The sequence below is a fragment of the Rhinatrema bivittatum genome, chromosome 11 (assembly GCF_901001135.1).
Source record: "Rhinatrema bivittatum chromosome 11, aRhiBiv1.1, whole genome shotgun sequence".
Taxonomy (NCBI): domain Eukaryota; kingdom Metazoa; phylum Chordata; class Amphibia; order Gymnophiona; family Rhinatrematidae; genus Rhinatrema; species Rhinatrema bivittatum.
This window is the reverse complement of record NC_042625.1, coordinates 91461635-91479045: the sequence shown is the minus strand read 5'-3', so window position 1 is coordinate 91479045 and position 17411 is coordinate 91461635. Positions and strand designations below refer to the sequence as shown.

The window sequence follows — 17411 nt, the reverse complement described above, 5'->3', positions numbered from 1 at the left end:
GCTGTTTGTCTCTCTACAGACAAGTCCACGCCGGAAAACCAGCTAACGGACAGAGGTACTCTACTGAGGGAGGGATCTGCAGATATCCCTTCAGGAAAACTCACCTGAGGGAAGGACCGTAAGATATCACCACAGGAAAGCGGGGCAAATTAATTTCCTTCTTCTTTTCTCCTGTTAAAATTTTTTTTTTTAATCAATCCCCCAGTAGGGAGATGCACATCCACCATCTACTGGAGATGGAGGATACTGGCAGGTTGTCTGTGCAGGGGTTTATGTACCGTGAAATCAGCTTTGCTCTGTCTCCTCCTGCTGGTAGAGGTGCATATCCCACTGGTGTGGATTAACCTGTCTGAATGCTAAGAAACTTCAGTTCTAAAGAGCCACAACCAGGCCTGGTTTTCAGGATATCCATAATGAATATGCATGAAATAGAATTGAAGAACAGTGGACATAAGTGCATATACATTTCTCATACCTCTTCATTGTAGATATCCTGAAAATCGTGCCTATCTGTGTTCCTTGGAGGAACGAGCTGGCCTGGTCTGCTATCCTCCAGGTTCCTTACTCATTTCTAATCCTATGTAAACAGAGCTTCTCCCTTTCCCCCAAATTTCTGATCTACTCACCCATATATACAAGACACATCAATGACAACATCAATCATGTCGCAGCACAGTTCATACGACTGCATATCAACTGGCGAGCTGTCTGTTGCGATGTAGATTTTGCTGACGACATCAAAGAGGAATGCCTTTTCAATTCCTGAATTCTACCAACCAAACAAAAAGGGAAGAGGAAGAAAGAAGTCAAGCAATGCACTTTAAAACTGTGGTAACAAGGCTTGCCTAGTAAGACCAAATCACAAGCTTTACAACCAAAGTCTCAAATCTTAAAATACCTAACCGTTAGATATCAATTTGCTAATGTCATTGTAAATAAAAGAACCAGCTCCACTTTATTCTGTCATGTTTGGGAGCTGAAGGATGGCTGGGAAACATCTATCACCAAAGCTGTCACCACTTAATGACTTCTGCTCCTGCCCATACAGACATCCTGATCCACAGTGAGGAACTGGGCCAGTGTGAACTCCCTCAGGAAACAGATGGCAGAACTCAGAAGCATTCGGGAGAATCAGGACAGTAATCAATGAAATGCTTACTAAGGCATCAAAGATGGAAAACTCAAGCAGAGGGTAAGGTGAAAGTGGACCACAGGCTGATAAACTGGATCCAGATTACTCCAGTCACTAGACGCTAAGCCTCAATTCAGATTTCCCTTGAAATGAAGAACCGGTAATGCAACCCTGGACATGGAGGGGGAGAAACCATCCAGGAGGAGGAAGAACCAAAACTTGTAAATCTGAAAAGGTGTGGCTCAACAAGTACAACACCTAGGAGGCCGAGGGTAGTGGTGGTTTGTGACTCGCTTCTAAGGGGCACAGAGGCATCCAGCTGTTGTCCAGGAAATCTACCAGGTGCCAAAGTCTAGAACAGACTAGGAAACCTAATGAGGAGAGCTTGAAATTAGATAGTCAGGGTCAAGTGAACAAAGCCATAAGTAAACAAATCTTTAAACACAACCCTAACCTCTTTAGATTTTCCTCACAGGGGATTCGTCCCATCCTCTTTATCATTTTGGTTGCCTCTCTCTGTACCTGTTCCAGTTCAGTTATATCTTTTCTGGGAAGTGGCGAGCAGAATTGCACAGTACTCTAGGTGCGGTCTTTACCACTGAGAGATACAGAGGCATTATGACATTCTCCATTTTCTTTTCAATTCCTTTCCTAATAATTTCTAACATTGTTTACTTTTTTTTTGACACCCATTGCACACTGAGCCGAGGATTTCAAAGCATTGTGCATGATGATACCCAGATCCCTTTTCTGGGATGTAACTCCTAATATGAAACCTAACATCATGTAACTATAGTATGGGTTACTTTTCCCCGTGCGCTTCACTTTGTACTCTCTCATTTTAAAATTTCATCTGCGCCATTTGGATACCCGGTCTTGCAAGGTGGGCCTACAATTTCTCACAATCCGCTTGCGATTTCACTACTCGGAATAACATTTGCAGATGTCACAAAATTATCGGCTCATTTGTCGTTCCCTTTTCTCGATCATTTATAAATATATTAAAAAGCACCAGTCCCATTACAGATCTGAGGCACTACTTTTTACCTTTCTCCACTGAAAAAGACTGGCCCTTTAGTCCTACTCTGTTTCCTATCTTTTAACTGGTTTGCAATTGACAAATCGAACATTGCTTCCTATTCCATGACACTTTATTTTTCTTAGAAGTCTCTCATGGGGGACTCTGTCTAAAGCCTTCTGAAAATTCAACCGCACTGGATCACCATTATCCACATTTTATATTTATTTATTTGATTTATAATCCCCTTTTTGGCACTTCAAAGCAAAATTACATTCAGGTACTGTTGGTATTTCCCTGTCCCCAAAGGGCTCACAATTTAAATTTGTACCTGAGGCAATGGAGGGTAAAGTGACTTGCCCAGGGTCACAAGGAGCGACAGCGGGACTCGAACCCTGGTCTCCTGGTTCATAGCCACTGCTCTACCCACTAGGCTGCTCCTCCACTCTGATCACAATTCCCTCTAGAACCAGCCGACAGTGCTAGGCATTTTTTTCCGGGTGCCATAGCCGTGCATCCCGCCCGCTCAAGGTACCGGGGGAAAAGAAGTGTGGAGGACATCCCCTTATCCCCCTGAATACTGATTTTATTTTGTTCCAACTATGACTTTCGTAAAATGCTGGATGTGTTTATTAACTCTTCAAAAAATATAGCAGATTGGTGAAGCAAGACTACCCTTGTGTAAATGCATGCTGGTTGTGTCCCGTTAAATCTTGCCTTTCTATACGTTCTGTGACTTTAGTCTTTAGAATAGTTTCTATGGTTTTTCCCAGCACTGAAGTCAGGCTCACAGGTCTATGGTTTCCCAGATTACCCCTGGAGCCCTTTTTAAAGCTCTGCTTCACAATAGCCACCCTCCAAATCGCTGGGTACAATAGCCGATTTTAATGATAGGTTACAAGTTACTAGTAACAGATCTGCAATTTCATTTTTGAGTTCTTTAAGAACTCTGGGGTGTAAACCATTTGGTCCAGGCGACTTGCTACTCTGTAGTTTGTCAGTCTGCCCTATTACATGATCCAAGTTCACCATGATTTGTTTTACTTTTTCTGAATCATCGCGATTAAATACCATTTCCAGAACAGATATCTCATCAACCTCCTCTTCAGTAAATACCAAAACAAAGAATTAATTTAGTTTTTGCGCTATGGCCTTCTCTTCCCCAAGTGCCCCTTTTCCCAGTTGATCATTACCAAGTGGTTTAACAGACTCCTTCACAAGGCTTCCTGCTACAAATACATTTAAACAAGGTTTTCAAATTCTCTTTTTTGCCTGCCTTATCTATGTTTTACATCTAACTTGTCAGTATTTATGCTTTTTCCTATTTTCTTCAGTTGGATCCTTTTCCCAATTTTTCAGATAAGTTCTTTTGACTGAAATAGCCTCTTTCCCTCACCTTTTAACCATGCTGGCAGTTTGGCCTTCCTTCTGCCTTTTCTAATGCACTGAATCTATCAGGTCCTTGCTTAAAAGACTGTATTTTTAAACAATGTCCATACCTGATGTAAACTCACATTTGTAGATGCACCTTTTTATTCTTTTTCCCCATTTTATCAAAGTCTCACTTTTGAAAGTTAAATATGTTAAAGCAGTAGATTTACTTAATGTCCTCACTCCAGACAAACTCAAATTTGACTGCATTATGTTTTTAGGAAGGTGGTTATTCATATTATGCTGATGTATAGCATGCTATTTTATGTATTTTATTTATATTGATTTTTTTGGCATGATAGCTTGTATTTTATTTGTATTCATGTTTCAAAATTTTATGTAGGTTTTACTGCACATTGCTTAATGCTTTTTACAGTTGACAATTAATACATCTTTTACTAAAGATAAAGATTTTGAACACTACTGCCAAGCAGCCGCACACTACCATTACCTCTCGCACCAAATCCAGAGTTCCACTAAGAATTAAATCTAAAATGGCTCCCCCTCTAGTCTGTTCCCGGACCAGCTGCTCCAAGAAGCAGACATTTATTTAATCTAGAAAATGTACTTCCTTAACATTCTGATGTGACATCTACCCAGTCAATATTGGGGTAACTGAAATCACCCATTATTACTGTGCTGCTAAATTTGTTAGTGAATGACAGTATACCCCCACCGCTATACTCTTCCCCATCACACATGGAATTTCCACTCACATAATCCACTATGCATTTAGTGTTGTGCAGGATCTTTATTCTGTTGAACTCTGTGCTACCCACCCTCCAACACCAAGTTAGATCATTACAATATAATTTATACCCTGGTATAGCACAGTCCCATTGGTTATCCTCCTTCCAACAGGTCTCTAAGATGCCAGTTAAGTCTACCTCTACATTCAATGCTATACATTCTCCCATCTTAACTTTTTAGACTTATGGAATTAGCATGCAGACATTTCAAGTTAGATTATTTGACTATACAGTTTTCTTAGCAGTTGACAGGGATAATTTGGAATTTTTAAATGCAATCCATTCTTGATTTATAGACAAATGAGCTAAGTATGTTTTTATTGGAACTTGTTTTTCATGATGCCCTAACTCTCCTGTTATTTTAGTATCCTTCGAAGATACCTCCCTTCAAACCATGTGCTGCTGAGTGACTGTCAGCTTTTCCCTGTATTCTAATTAAAAAGCTGCTCTCTCTCTTTTTTTTTTTTTTTTTATAAAGGTTAGTGCCAGCAGTCTGGTTCCACTCCAGTTAAAGTGCAAATATTTCTTTACAGAGGGGATGGAAGATACCAGGAACCACCTTCCAGTGAAGGTAGTGGAGACTAGGACAGTATCTGAATTCAAGAAAACTTGTGCTTGTCCCATGCTATCTCCGAGGGAATGGTAGGGATAGTACAGCCAAGTAGTTAGTATGGCTGGGCAGACTAGAAAAGTCATATGGTCTTCTTAAGAACATAAGAAATTACCATGCTGTGTCAGACCAAGGGTCCATCAAGCCCACCATCCTGTTTCCAACAGAGGCCAAACCAGGCCACAAGAACCTGACAAGTACCCAAACACCAAGAAGATCCCATGCTACTGATGCCAGTAGTAGCAGTGGCAATTCGCTAAGTCAAATGATTAATAGCAGTTAAAGGACTTCTCCTCCAAGAAATTATCCAAACCTTTTTTAAACCCAGCTACACTAACTGCACTAACCACATCCTCTGGCAACAAATTCAAGAGCTTAATTGTGCATTGAGTGAAAAAGAATTTTCTCTGATTAGTCTTAAATGTGCTACTTGCTAACTTCATGGAGTGCCCCCTAGTCCTTCTATTATCCGAAAGTGTAAATAACCGATTCACATCTACTTGATCAAGACCTCTCATTATTTTAAACACCCCTATCATATCCCCCCCCTCAGCCGTCTCTTCTCCAAGCTGAACAGCCCTAACCTCGTCAGTCTTTCCTCAAGGGGAGCTGTTCCACCCCCTTTATAAATTTTGGTTGCCCTGCTCTGTACCTTCTCCATTGCAACTATATCCTTTTTGAGAGGCGGTGACTAGAATTGTACAAGGTGCTGTCTCACCATGGAGTGATACAAAGGCATTATGACATTTTCCGTTTAATTCACTATTCCCTTCCTAATAATTCCCAACATTCTGTTTGTCATCATGTTTCTATTAGAAGAAACATTCATAGCCCTATTTCAGCGGGTACATGTATACCTCACTGACTTTCTAGTACACACAAAAAAACATTATCTGTGTATTTTTAATAATGAGTTATGCGCATAATATCCATTTTTCCATGTGTACTAGAAGAAAGTCTGTGAGGTACATGCATACCCGCCGAATCAGAACAAACAAATGCGCATCCCTAGTTTCTATGTGGTGCTCAGATCTCAAGTAGAGTACGTCTACCTATTTAATCCTAAACAGCTGAAAGTTAAAGCCATGTTATCTCTTTGTAAACCTCAATCTAAGGACACCCATTTAATCAGTAACATCTCTATGCTGCTCCAGTGGTTCTTATTTATAACCAAATTATCATGAGGCACCAACTCACTGGAGAACTGAAAGGGCTGTTAGGAAAGTGGAACAGCACACTTACCGAAATAAATATGTTTAGCAGGTTTTCCAATGTCGGAAGCTGTGGAATCAGTTTTTGTACTACCTTACTGAAGGCTTCAAATATCGAGTGGTCATAGATGCTAGTCAAATAAAAGCTGAAAGACAAAATTGTGTTACTTTTTTTTTTTTTAAAAACTGCTAGATCAAGTTCAATTTTTTAGGTTGCATTAGCTGAAACGATGGATACATGAACGAGTGAGTTTACTATCTGAGCACTGACCAATGGTAACTTAGCTTTCACACTGCTCAAAGTACCTGACTATGGCCACAATTATCAAGAAAACAAAGAGCTATACATACACAGCTGTGAAGGTTATCCTTAAGTTTCACAATAACTAAAGTTATAGTGAAAACAAAATACAAAATGTTTAAGGCTTTGGGTTGTGTTAGCATAAGCCTGCACTCCAGGGTATACAACAGCGATTTCAATTACCTGGCAGTTCTACTCAGGAATTAAGATGGGCAAGGCCTGATTACTAGTATATCATTCCACCAGTACAGTTGCTAGATGTCTTACTCTCTACAGATGAGATTACTTTACAACAAACCAACCCCTTGAGTGCTTACTGCCTTAATAGTGACACCTGGATGTTACTGACATTATAGAAACTGAAAGAATTAATAATGCATGACATTTCCAAACCAGCTATCCCAACCAGAAACATCAACATGAAGAAGTATTAGCAAATCGGATTTCTTAATGTTCTTTTTCAACTTTGCTGGCCAATCAACATTCTAATTAAGTATCAAGGAATGGCAAGAATTTTTAGTTTGCAGCAGCTCCACCCCCATAAATGTGTTATGATGCATATGGATGAAAGCATGGGGGACTATCACCAAAGTTGTAATATTACTATAAAGCAGGAACTGTGATGGAATTTAGTAAGCCAGAATGAACATTCATGCCATTCATGTTCAAAGTACAGAAGACAGAGCAGACAAATTCTGACTCATCTTAATAACAGCAACCACAGCAAAGACTTCTGAGGTTTCACAAAATCAAAGTCTAAGGCAGTAAATGTGTCTCCATGATATGCAAACTAGTTTCATGTACATTCACTGTGGATATCCTGAAAACCCAACTGGCTGTGTTGTTCCCAGGAAGTATCCAACCAAAGACGAGGAAAAAACATAACCCTGACACACTTACCTAAGGTGAAGTTTTTCTAATCCAGCATCTGCGAGATCATCATTAGCCCTCTGGTGAATGTCCCTTTGGGTCTCTATTTTATGATCATCCGATAAGCCATCAACTTTGTGAATAAAAACCTCAAAGTTCATTTCTGGGTTTACTTTGTAGGCTTTAGAAACTGTTATGTGAAGTCTCGTCAATGCTTCCATATAGTCATCCTGGGAAAGTATATCATTGTGACAAAGATTGAAAAGTAGAATTTTTTTTAACCACAGAGGTAAGTTGTCTAATAACTGCTGTGTGAACAAAACCACAAACTGTGACCCTCAGGGCTGTAATTCAATCTGGTCTCTTAACCCAAAATAAAGCACCCATTTTCTAAGTGAATATGCTTAATTCTTTCTGGGCTAGTCTGTGATCACAACAGCCAATCACTTCTCAGGCTTTTCTCTTTAACAGACATATATTAATGGGTCAATGACTTAGGATGCACTGTGTTTATGAGACCTCATGGAAATTATACAGCCATATCATCAGAACTGGCTACCGTACGGAAATCGTTTATTACAGATCTTTACTTGGTTTTAGACCTCGGATCCTCTTGCATTCATGCCTTGGATGCTAGCTTTCCAGATGAGATTTCATAAGTAAACATGCGAGATCAAAAGCACGATCTGAAGTTTATCAATATCAACAACAAGCAATGTCAAACATTTATTAAAAAGAATTTTGTCTCAGCGCAGTCGCACTTATAGACAACAACTGTTTCATACATTCATATCCACCATACCTGCGCATCAATAACATATATCAATGCTCCTGTTCCTCGGAAGATCATCTCATAGTCAAAAGTTGGGTCAAAGAAGTCTACTTGGCCAGGAAAGTCCCATATCTGGAAATTCACAAAGGAGCTATTGGAAATGTCATCTTTGTAAATCTTATTGGTGCTCTCCAAGAAAAGTGTCTCATTGGGTGACATCTTGTGGAACACTACCTGTTAAGAAAAATAAGATGTAATATTAATTATCTTCGAAAGATATCCATATCTGCCAGGCCTCCTCTGAAGCTCAGCGTCAGACTCCAGTCTGCCTTCTGATTTGCACGAGAAACAACAGCCAAGGATATCTTCAAACTACAAATAGTTCTCACCAGAACAAGATGTTTTGCCCACAACTAAAAAGGAACCTAATCTCTGGGACATGTGCACTTCGGTGATCCACAGAGATGCATGAATCAAAAATAAAACCCAACCCACTTCTGTCAGAGTTTTCATATTATCCTGCCAGGTCCTATTCACACCTTTTTCAGGTCATCTAAAGTTAGTAGGGAAACATACATGGCAATCTCATAAGCCTTCTTTCCCTTTAGAAAGGGGAATGGGAATATTGAAAACAAACCTTGTTATTAAATGGGGATTTACATGATGGTTTAAGCAATAAATCCAGAACAATGAGGAAATTTTGACAAACTGAACAAGTGCCAAAGTTTACGGAGGCGAATAATATTGGGGAAAGGTAGACTATCTTCTAATCAATGCCACTTTCAAGAGGAGGAGGAAGCACAGAATCCGTGTTGCAGGCTGTTGTTGTTGTGCCAGACATAATACTGCAGTTCCCTGTATGATTCGAAAAATAAACCTAGAGAGTCTCAAGCACCAAAAGCAGTACTCTGTATTCTGCCAAAACGGTGAGGGCACCACAAACACAATTCTTGATGCCCTCATTCAGGGGTCGATTTTAAGACCCCCGGCTCAGTTTCTGGCGCACACACATGGACACGCCGATTTCATAACATGCATGCGATGCCGCACGCATGTTATAAAATACTATGTCCTTGCGCACATACGCGCCAGATTTTAACATCCACACACACACACATGCGGATGGCCCGCAACTCACGCGTGCAGGGTGGGGGATTTTAAAAAGCAACGTGCGGCGACGCAAGTAGGGCTTCCCCAGTTCCCTACACCCCTGTCTAACCTTCCTACCTTCCTCCCTCTCCTCCCTGACCCCTACCTACTAGAATTTTTTTATTTTATTTTTTTTTTATTTTGTACCTTACTGCTCTCCTTTGGAGCAGCAAGAGACTCACACGCCGGCCAGTTTCCAGCATACGCTTCCCCAGGACAGCGGCTAATGGCGCTGTCTTGGCCCACCCCCCGCCCAAACCATGCCCCCCTGGCCCGCCCCTTTCTTTGGGTCCAGCACTGTGCATAACAGGGGTTACGTGCGTGGCCAGGCCCCTTGTAAAATGCGCACAGCCCGGCCTCGAGCATAACCCCCGTTAGGCTACGGAAATGCATTTGAAATATGAATGTATCTTGATGTCAAGGACTTCTGTAAACACTAAGCCTAAAAACACATTAAGAAAATTAAATAAAAAGGTTTGTTATCAGCAGCCTGCTCAAAACAGTTGCCACCTATTTGTTATGTCACTGCGTGCGCATAAGACTCAAAGAGAAAACAAAATAAATCATACTGATGGATGGCCAATTTATTGGGTTTTTTTTGCAGATGTCAGAAAAACATGCGATCTTCAGCATGCTCAGAAAACACTGCACACCACAGAGGCTACTCCTGAAAAATATCAGTCAGTAGCGATCACTGAAATTCAGAGACCTACAAGCTTTAAAAAGTGGGACAATGAACTGAAACTGTCAGTCCACACTATAAAACAGCAGTGGCTTTCAAATGTCTTTCCTTTTATCCTCATTCTCTAAACCTCTCTTGCATTTATGAATTTATGTATCAAAACATATCTAGAACTAGCTCCTCAAGCAATAACTTTCAGGCCTTTGCACACATGGGTCTTCCTTCCGAGTTCTGTAGGCTGTACACCTCTTCCAAAAATGGCAAATATTCTCTGGGCTACTAGACTTTCCAAGTTTTTAACTTTATTCCATCACAAAATATAGCCATATCCACAACAGAACAAAACCCAAAATATATATGAAAAAGCACAGATTTCAAAACTGGCGACTAGTTAATATGAGCATCATTGTTCAGATAACAATTCAATTCCATTTCCAATGTGAATAGACTAGCCAGGTTTCAAGCAGGTGTTTCACATACCTGGAAATGTTTGTGTCTCTACAGTAAATACTGATGGGCACTAAGCAGGGCTCCTGAGTCATCTAATGTTTTAACTCCCCTCCACCAGCCACATCTCCTTAATGGAGCCTGAAAGCGAGATACCAGTCAGCAGGCAAATCAGTAGAAACACTGCATTTCCTACTTTTCTAGTAATAAAATAAAAAGATTCGATATCCCTACAGCTTTGTGCTTGCTGATTCAGGGTCTTACGCTATATCTGCCCGGGTAAAATGTTGATGAATGCACAATTCCACCATGCTCACACTACTAAAACTTTATAAAAAGGATCCGACCATGCTGTTTCTCACTCAACTACTGACTTCACAAGCATCCCTCTACTCCAGCAGCAAATGTGAAATTTGCTCTAGACTTGACTCCTGCTTATGTTCACAAGTTTAACATTAATTCTGGAATAATTAACCTCCTTGCAGGTAGGAGGAGGGAGAATAATTTCACTTCTCTGGTTTAGTTATTTCAGAAGATACTAATGCTTGATTAAAATGTATGTGAACAAAGTTTGAGAATCCAAAACCGAGTTAGAACACAAGTATAAACTATTTCCCTTTGAATTCTGGAAGAGTTTTGCAATAAGAATGGAACATGGAGCAAAAGCAGATTAAATAATCTAGAACTGAATGATGGCATAATTAATTCAAGAGCATAATGGCTTTGGTATTTAAAACGAACAATTTAAGTGAGAACACATCAATTTAGCAGACCTAAAGAGGCAGGCTTGGTTAACACATACAGGCTTCGATGCAAGAAGATGCACACTGACAATGGCATATGCTAGGGGAGAATTGTGCATCCATAGCATTGGGCGCCCACAATTGCAACGGTCGTTCAAGCATTCATTTTTATCCCTCTTCTTCAGGCAGATTTCTTTATTATTTTGCTGAAGGCACCCATAGATAATAAGCACCCCTTGCTAATGGGCATCTAAATTGTGAGGCCATAAGAATTTTTTTTTTTTTTAATCAAGCTAACATACATTTATTTTTCAAACACCACAAACAGTAAATGTAAGTGTCACAACAACACTAAATAGGAGGACACACAGAAGATTTTTTTTTTTTTTAATTTCTCATGAGCCCTTGACTCACAAATTGACTTTATTCCACCTCTGGGGCTGGAGTTAAATTTGCTGTGTTAAAAAGTGAGCGTTGGCACCCAGCAATCTCCTGCATTGGGGGTAATTAGCTAATAGCCTCATCTACAAGGAATTTACATGTGATGAACATTTATTGGCTACACGTTTGGGCGCACGTTTAGGACGCGCTAATCTCCTTATTGCATCAGATGCTAGTCTAGCGTGTCCAAAACATGTGCCCAACCACACATAGACCCGTGAACTAGGCTGAGCGCACTTTAACTGCATCGCCCCCACACTGTGGGTGCCTACTGCTAAAGCCTAAGAAATTAACCTTGTAACAAAAAGCACTTTCCTTCATGATTTAGAATCATTTTCTGACTGTCAAAGTTCTTGGATGCCCTTTGGTAAATTGAATGACTTCCAGACAGTCTGGTAAAGGACTGGTAGGCACCCTCATCATATGACTCAGTAAGGGGAGATAAAGTGGCCAACAGGGGTGGTGCAGGGAACAGGCTCAGATTTCTCATCCATCTGGGCCACATCAGTTCAGGTGCACCACAGATGTGATTGCGCTCAGGACCAGGAGGATAGCTGCCACTAGTGTGGTGACCACTGCCAGATTAATAAACAGTGCTAAGTATGCAGCTCGCACTCTGAGGCTCCTCGGGGTTCATAAAGCCATCCAGACATATTGTTGAAGATGGAGGGTAAAAAAATAGAAGGGGAAAATAAAAATAAGGGGGAAATTATCAGTTCTTGGCATGTACTAAGATCCAAATTTTATTTTACAAATTAGCTGAAAAGTTACTTCCTCCTCAGAAGCACATGCAGCATATCACAATGATATACTCTCATAGGGAGCTATAGTCAAAGGAGGTACTGCTACTTTACCGCCAAGTCTGAGATTTATTTATTTAACGTACACGAAGGATCTGGAGAAGCTCTGACAGGAAATGTGCACTGCCTTTAGAGGCCTACCACATTGTTAAAAATCATAAGGCTGAAGTAAAGCAGATACATTAAACTGGTTTTCAAAAAGTCCATTTCATGATGTGGACAGTTCCTACAAGGACATCTTTTAGAATCCAAATCTTTTTCTGGGTTTTCATGAGGCCTTTTATTCAACTTTATGACTGAATATTCAAACAAAACTTAAAATGGGGTATTATTTGTTTCAATACACAAGACGCAAAAGCCATCTACCAAAACCTGATCAGGCAAAGATCTGCTGTAAACCAAGTAAACAGGGATAGAACGTACAGCTACATATGACCTACCAGTGAAGGGGTCATTATCATGTTATAATAATTGGATTTTTAGCCTGTCTTTCCAAATGATGCTCAAAACAGCTTGCAACATTATTAGAATTCAAGTGCAATAAATCCATGCCCAAAAAAAGCTTACAATCTAAAGGGTCACAAGGATGGTCAATGCAGGACGAGGGATTTCGGTCCTGATTCATAGCCCACTGCTTTAACCATTAGGCCACACTCTCTCTCTCTAAAAACTGGTTTCCTCATTTCACACAATTCAAATAAGGTGTGAAAAATCATTTTATCCTAGGATGGCATTCCAGAAGCCAAGCCAGCACGTGGTTCTGTAATACTGGTAGACAATCATCAGTGCTATGCTTCATTCATCTGACCTTGTGAGGCTCTCCTGGACTGCTCATCAATGAAAAGCATTGCATAAGCAATGCACCTGCTCTCCCTCCCCTGCCTTCCTCTAGTACTCCCCCCCTTTCCCGCATTTAATCCCCCCTTCTCCCTGCCCCCCTTTTCTTCCTCCCCTACGAATGGTAGATGACGCTGTTTAGCACCCTCTGCTACATAACCCTTGTATATAATCCTTGGCATTTTAGCCTGGTGTATCAACCTTGTATATAAGCCTTTTGTTATACAATCACTGTCTAAATTCCTCTGTATAATGAAACCATCAGACCCCTTCACCCTCTACCCCTCTCTGGTACCCCTCTTATCTCTACCTATCTCCTTCCACCTCCTAGTTATTCCACCCCCCCCCCCCCCCGTTCTATTGTAACTTTGCTTTCTGCTTCTGTGTTAAGTTACCAGAGTTCTACGTATGTAAACCGATGTGATATGTTATATGAACGTCGGCACAGAAAGGTTTTAAATAAATAAATAAGCAAGCAAGCACAGTAGGACTCATGGATGACTTTCTGCTGTGAATTTTGGAAAAGCACCATGCTTTGAGCCCTTGAGTGCCAATGATACTCCACTACTGGCACCATTCATTATTCATATTTTCTTAGAGATAAAACCTTATTTTTTGAAACTGTAATCCTTCCATCTAGAATGCAAATCATAAGGAAGATATCAGCCAATTAGAAGTCTCCATTAATCAGCTCAAAACATAAACCAGGACAAAAGTGAGGTCAAACAGGCAAGACACATTCCACATTCTCAGCAAATAATGAAAACGTATTGTGTCGTATGTATGCTACATACTGGTGTATCATATAAATGAAAAAGCTCACTGGTGCAACTGAAAACGATCTAAAATCAATAACCAAGTCATACCCCACTTTTTTGTACAAAAGTTTTTGCTTCATATACATATGGTTACATGTGGGTTTTAAAGTAAGTTGAAAGAATAAAACGTAATTACAGTAGAAGATTTAAAAATCTTCAATCAAAAAGTTTTTGTACAAAAAAGTGGGGTGTGCACTTGGTTATTGCTACATACTGGTAACATAATATGCTCAGAGTTTGGATAAGTAACAGTTGGTACATGGTGTTTTCTCAGTTGAGAGTTATAACTTTTGCAAATGCAAGGCTGGAGGCGTTTCCAAACACTAGTGCTGCTAGGTAAGTGAAAGCAAAAGTTAGTATTTATCTCACCCAAACAAATAAGAGTTGAAGCTTTCAAAGGTTATTACGGGATAACCTTCCTAGTGTATGTGTATATATAGACAGAGATATACAGCACGGTAGCATCAATGTAATTTAGTGCAACTTTCCTTCACTTTCAGCATCATCCTGGCCTGTGAGAAAAGATTCAAAGTAGTCCATGTTTCCTGAGTACTGGGAAATGCAGGGGGGTCTCATTATCAATAAACAGTCTCATAAATTGGTGAGCATTAGCTGTTGCTGGTGCCAGTCGCTTACTTCCATGAAGCTATTCAAAGCAGACACCAGAGGATGTTTTTAATGCATTTACGTTCTGATAAGCTAACCATGGTACAGTCATACAGTGCAGACATCCAAATTAAATCAAGGCAAGGTAAATGACAGGTGCTGCCAGGAAACAGCATACATTTCCAGAAACCTGCAGGGCTCTCATTTCACCTAAGAGGCTGCTGTCTATTTCTCAGCTGCTAATAAGTATCCATGCTGCTACACAAGATGTTTTTCACCTTCCAAACTTCCTGCTTTTTCAAGTAACCCATCTGTTTGGTGCATTAACAAATCCTCATTGCTAAGAAAATCTGACCCAAAGGCTGAAGCTTTTTGATGGACTGACAAGTTAAAACAAACAAAAATATATAAACAAAAACCTCAATTAGCAAACTACTGTGAACCTGCGCATTTGCACTATAAAAAACATTTTAGTTATTTTCACAGTTAAAATTTACAGTAAAACTTGTTTACATTAAGTAAACAATTGGGGGTTGTTTCCTCACTGTTGCCTAGAGGCCACATTGCAATTTGGTTAAATAAATAAATATATAAAACCTCACTCTACACACAAACATTGTAGGCATATGGGAGGGTTCATGCCAGCGTGCATACAAGAAGTTGCATTATGCATAAGTGCAACATGGATACTTTGAGTATATGGGAAGATGTACTATAAACAGTAAATGTATATGCATGCATATACATACATTTACAAATGTTGTATGCATGTGTACATTGCATGTATATCTGTGTATACTGCAGGCATTTGTATATTTATCTATATCCAGAGAGATTATAGATATATTGCATAAATGTACTGGGATATATATATATATATATATATATATATACATATACACACACACATATACATAGTGCAAGGCTGCCTGGGATGGGTTACATACAAGATGTGGAGGATCAAGAGGGGGTATGCCTGAGAGAATGTATATACAGTGTGTGGGGGCCTGGGGTGAAGGGAGGGAGAAGATATACATGTATATACAGTATATACAGTGTGTTAGAGCCAGGAAGGGTGTGGGTGCTGGGGAGAGAGGGCATGGACTGTGCTGGGGACACCTGGGAGAGGATGTACATAAGAACATAAGAAATTGCCATGTTGGGTCAGACCAAGGGTCCATCAAGCCCAGCATCCTGTTTCCAACAGAGGCCAAACTAGGCCACAAGAACCTCGCAATTACCCAAACACTAAGAAGATCCCATGCTACTGATGCAATCAATAGCAGTGGCTATTCCCTAAGTAAACTTGATTAATAGCCCTTAATGGACTTCTCCTCCAAGAACTTACCCAAGCCATTTTTTAACCCAGCTACACTAACTGCACTAACCACATCCTCTGGCAACAAATTCCAGAGCTTAATTGTGTGTTAAGTGAAAAAGAATTTTCTCCGATTTGTCTTAAATGTGCTACTTGCTAATTCATGGAATACCCCCTAGTCCTATTATTTGAAAATGTAAATAACTGATTCACATCTACTAGTTCAAGACCTCTCATGATTTTAAACACCCCTATCATATCCCCCCCTCAGTCGTCTCTTCTCCAAGCTGAACAGCCCTAACCTCGTCAGTCTTTCTTCATAGAGGAGCTGTTCCATCCCCTTTATCATTTTGGTTGCCCTTCTCTGTACCTTCATTGCTCTGAACTGGACTGGTAATCATCTGAGGTCTCTTAATATTGGTGGGATATGGTGTCTCATTGATTTTCCTATCAGCATGTATATGAAGTGTGTTGGAGCCCAGGAAGGTGTATATACGGTGTACGGGTGCCTGAAGGTAAAAAAGAAGCTGTGCCTGCATATAGTGGGTAGGTGTCTGGGGGGAGATCCTTGTGTATAGCGGGGGGGGGGGGGGGGGCAAGATGCTCTGTATACAGTGCGGTAGGGGGATGTGATACATACAGCAGCGTTTTAGAGCCCGAGAGCATATATATATGTAGAGTGTACGTACAGGTGTGTTGTACAAAATACATATAGATGTAGATATATAAATATCCGTTCTACAGCATTCAGGTGAGAGAGCGCAGATCTCTGTACTCACTTTCTGAATGGAGGATTTGCCACTGCGGCGGAGCCCCATGAGCAGGATGCGTGGCTTGCTGTCCGCGGGGGCCGCGTTCTCTTCCATGTCTGCCTCCTCCACCCCGTAGCCGAAGTCCTTGGGGAAGGAATCCACCACCCCATAGCTGCCCGCCAGCGGCTCCTCGTCCCCGTACTGCAACGACATATCCCGCGCCGATAATAAACTGCCCTAAGGGCCCCCTTCCGCCCCCCGCTACCCTAAGGCCTCTGGCGCATGGAAATCGGGTGAAGGCGGCGGAAACGATGCCCCGGGAACCGGGAGGATGAGCGAGCGCCGCCCCGCAACAGAAACACCTCAGCCGTCAACGCCGCAGCCGAACTTGTGCTCCAGAGGCCCGCTCCCTGCTCCAGCCCCGCCATTGGCGCATTGGATGAGAGCTCGCCCTCTGATTGGGTAAGCCTGGATGTCACTCAGCGCACGGGATAAGGCAAGTAGGTAGGTTGGCCGGCGGTCATGTGTTTTGGAATCACCTGACTTGGGGAAGGGGGGGGGTAGGCCGGTGGGAGAGGTTGCTGACTGGGTGGAGGCTGACCTTTGACCCGCCGCTGTGACACTGTTTACGGATGGAGCAGCATGTGGACACGGGACATGGGACGCGGGGGCGGCAGTAAGCTTCTGGAAGCAGCTCAACTTCCTTCTTGCAGCACAGAGGGAC

General features: G+C 41.2%; 1 protein-coding gene across 2 annotated transcripts in view; it reads right to left on the bottom strand.

The window, feature by feature from the left end:
* Positions 1–17138, bottom strand: part of RRAGC (Ras related GTP binding C) — a 144511-nt gene extending 127373 nt beyond the window's left edge. The window contains exons 1-5 of one of the 2 annotated variants that reach the window (XM_029571015.1): positions 16715–17138; positions 8125–8328; positions 7353–7552; positions 6183–6297; positions 627–769 (exon numbers count right to left, since the gene is read on the bottom strand). In XM_029571015.1, the coding sequence (XP_029426875.1) occupies positions 627–769; positions 6183–6297; positions 7353–7552; positions 8125–8328; positions 16715–16900 (848 nt within the window). In that variant the 5' untranslated portion in view covers positions 16901–17138. The remainder of the gene's footprint in view (positions 1–626; positions 770–6182; positions 6298–7352; positions 7553–8124; positions 8329–16714) is intronic. The other variant, XM_029571014.1, reaches the window with a different exon arrangement.
* Between the last annotated feature and the right edge of the window lie 273 nt (positions 17139–17411).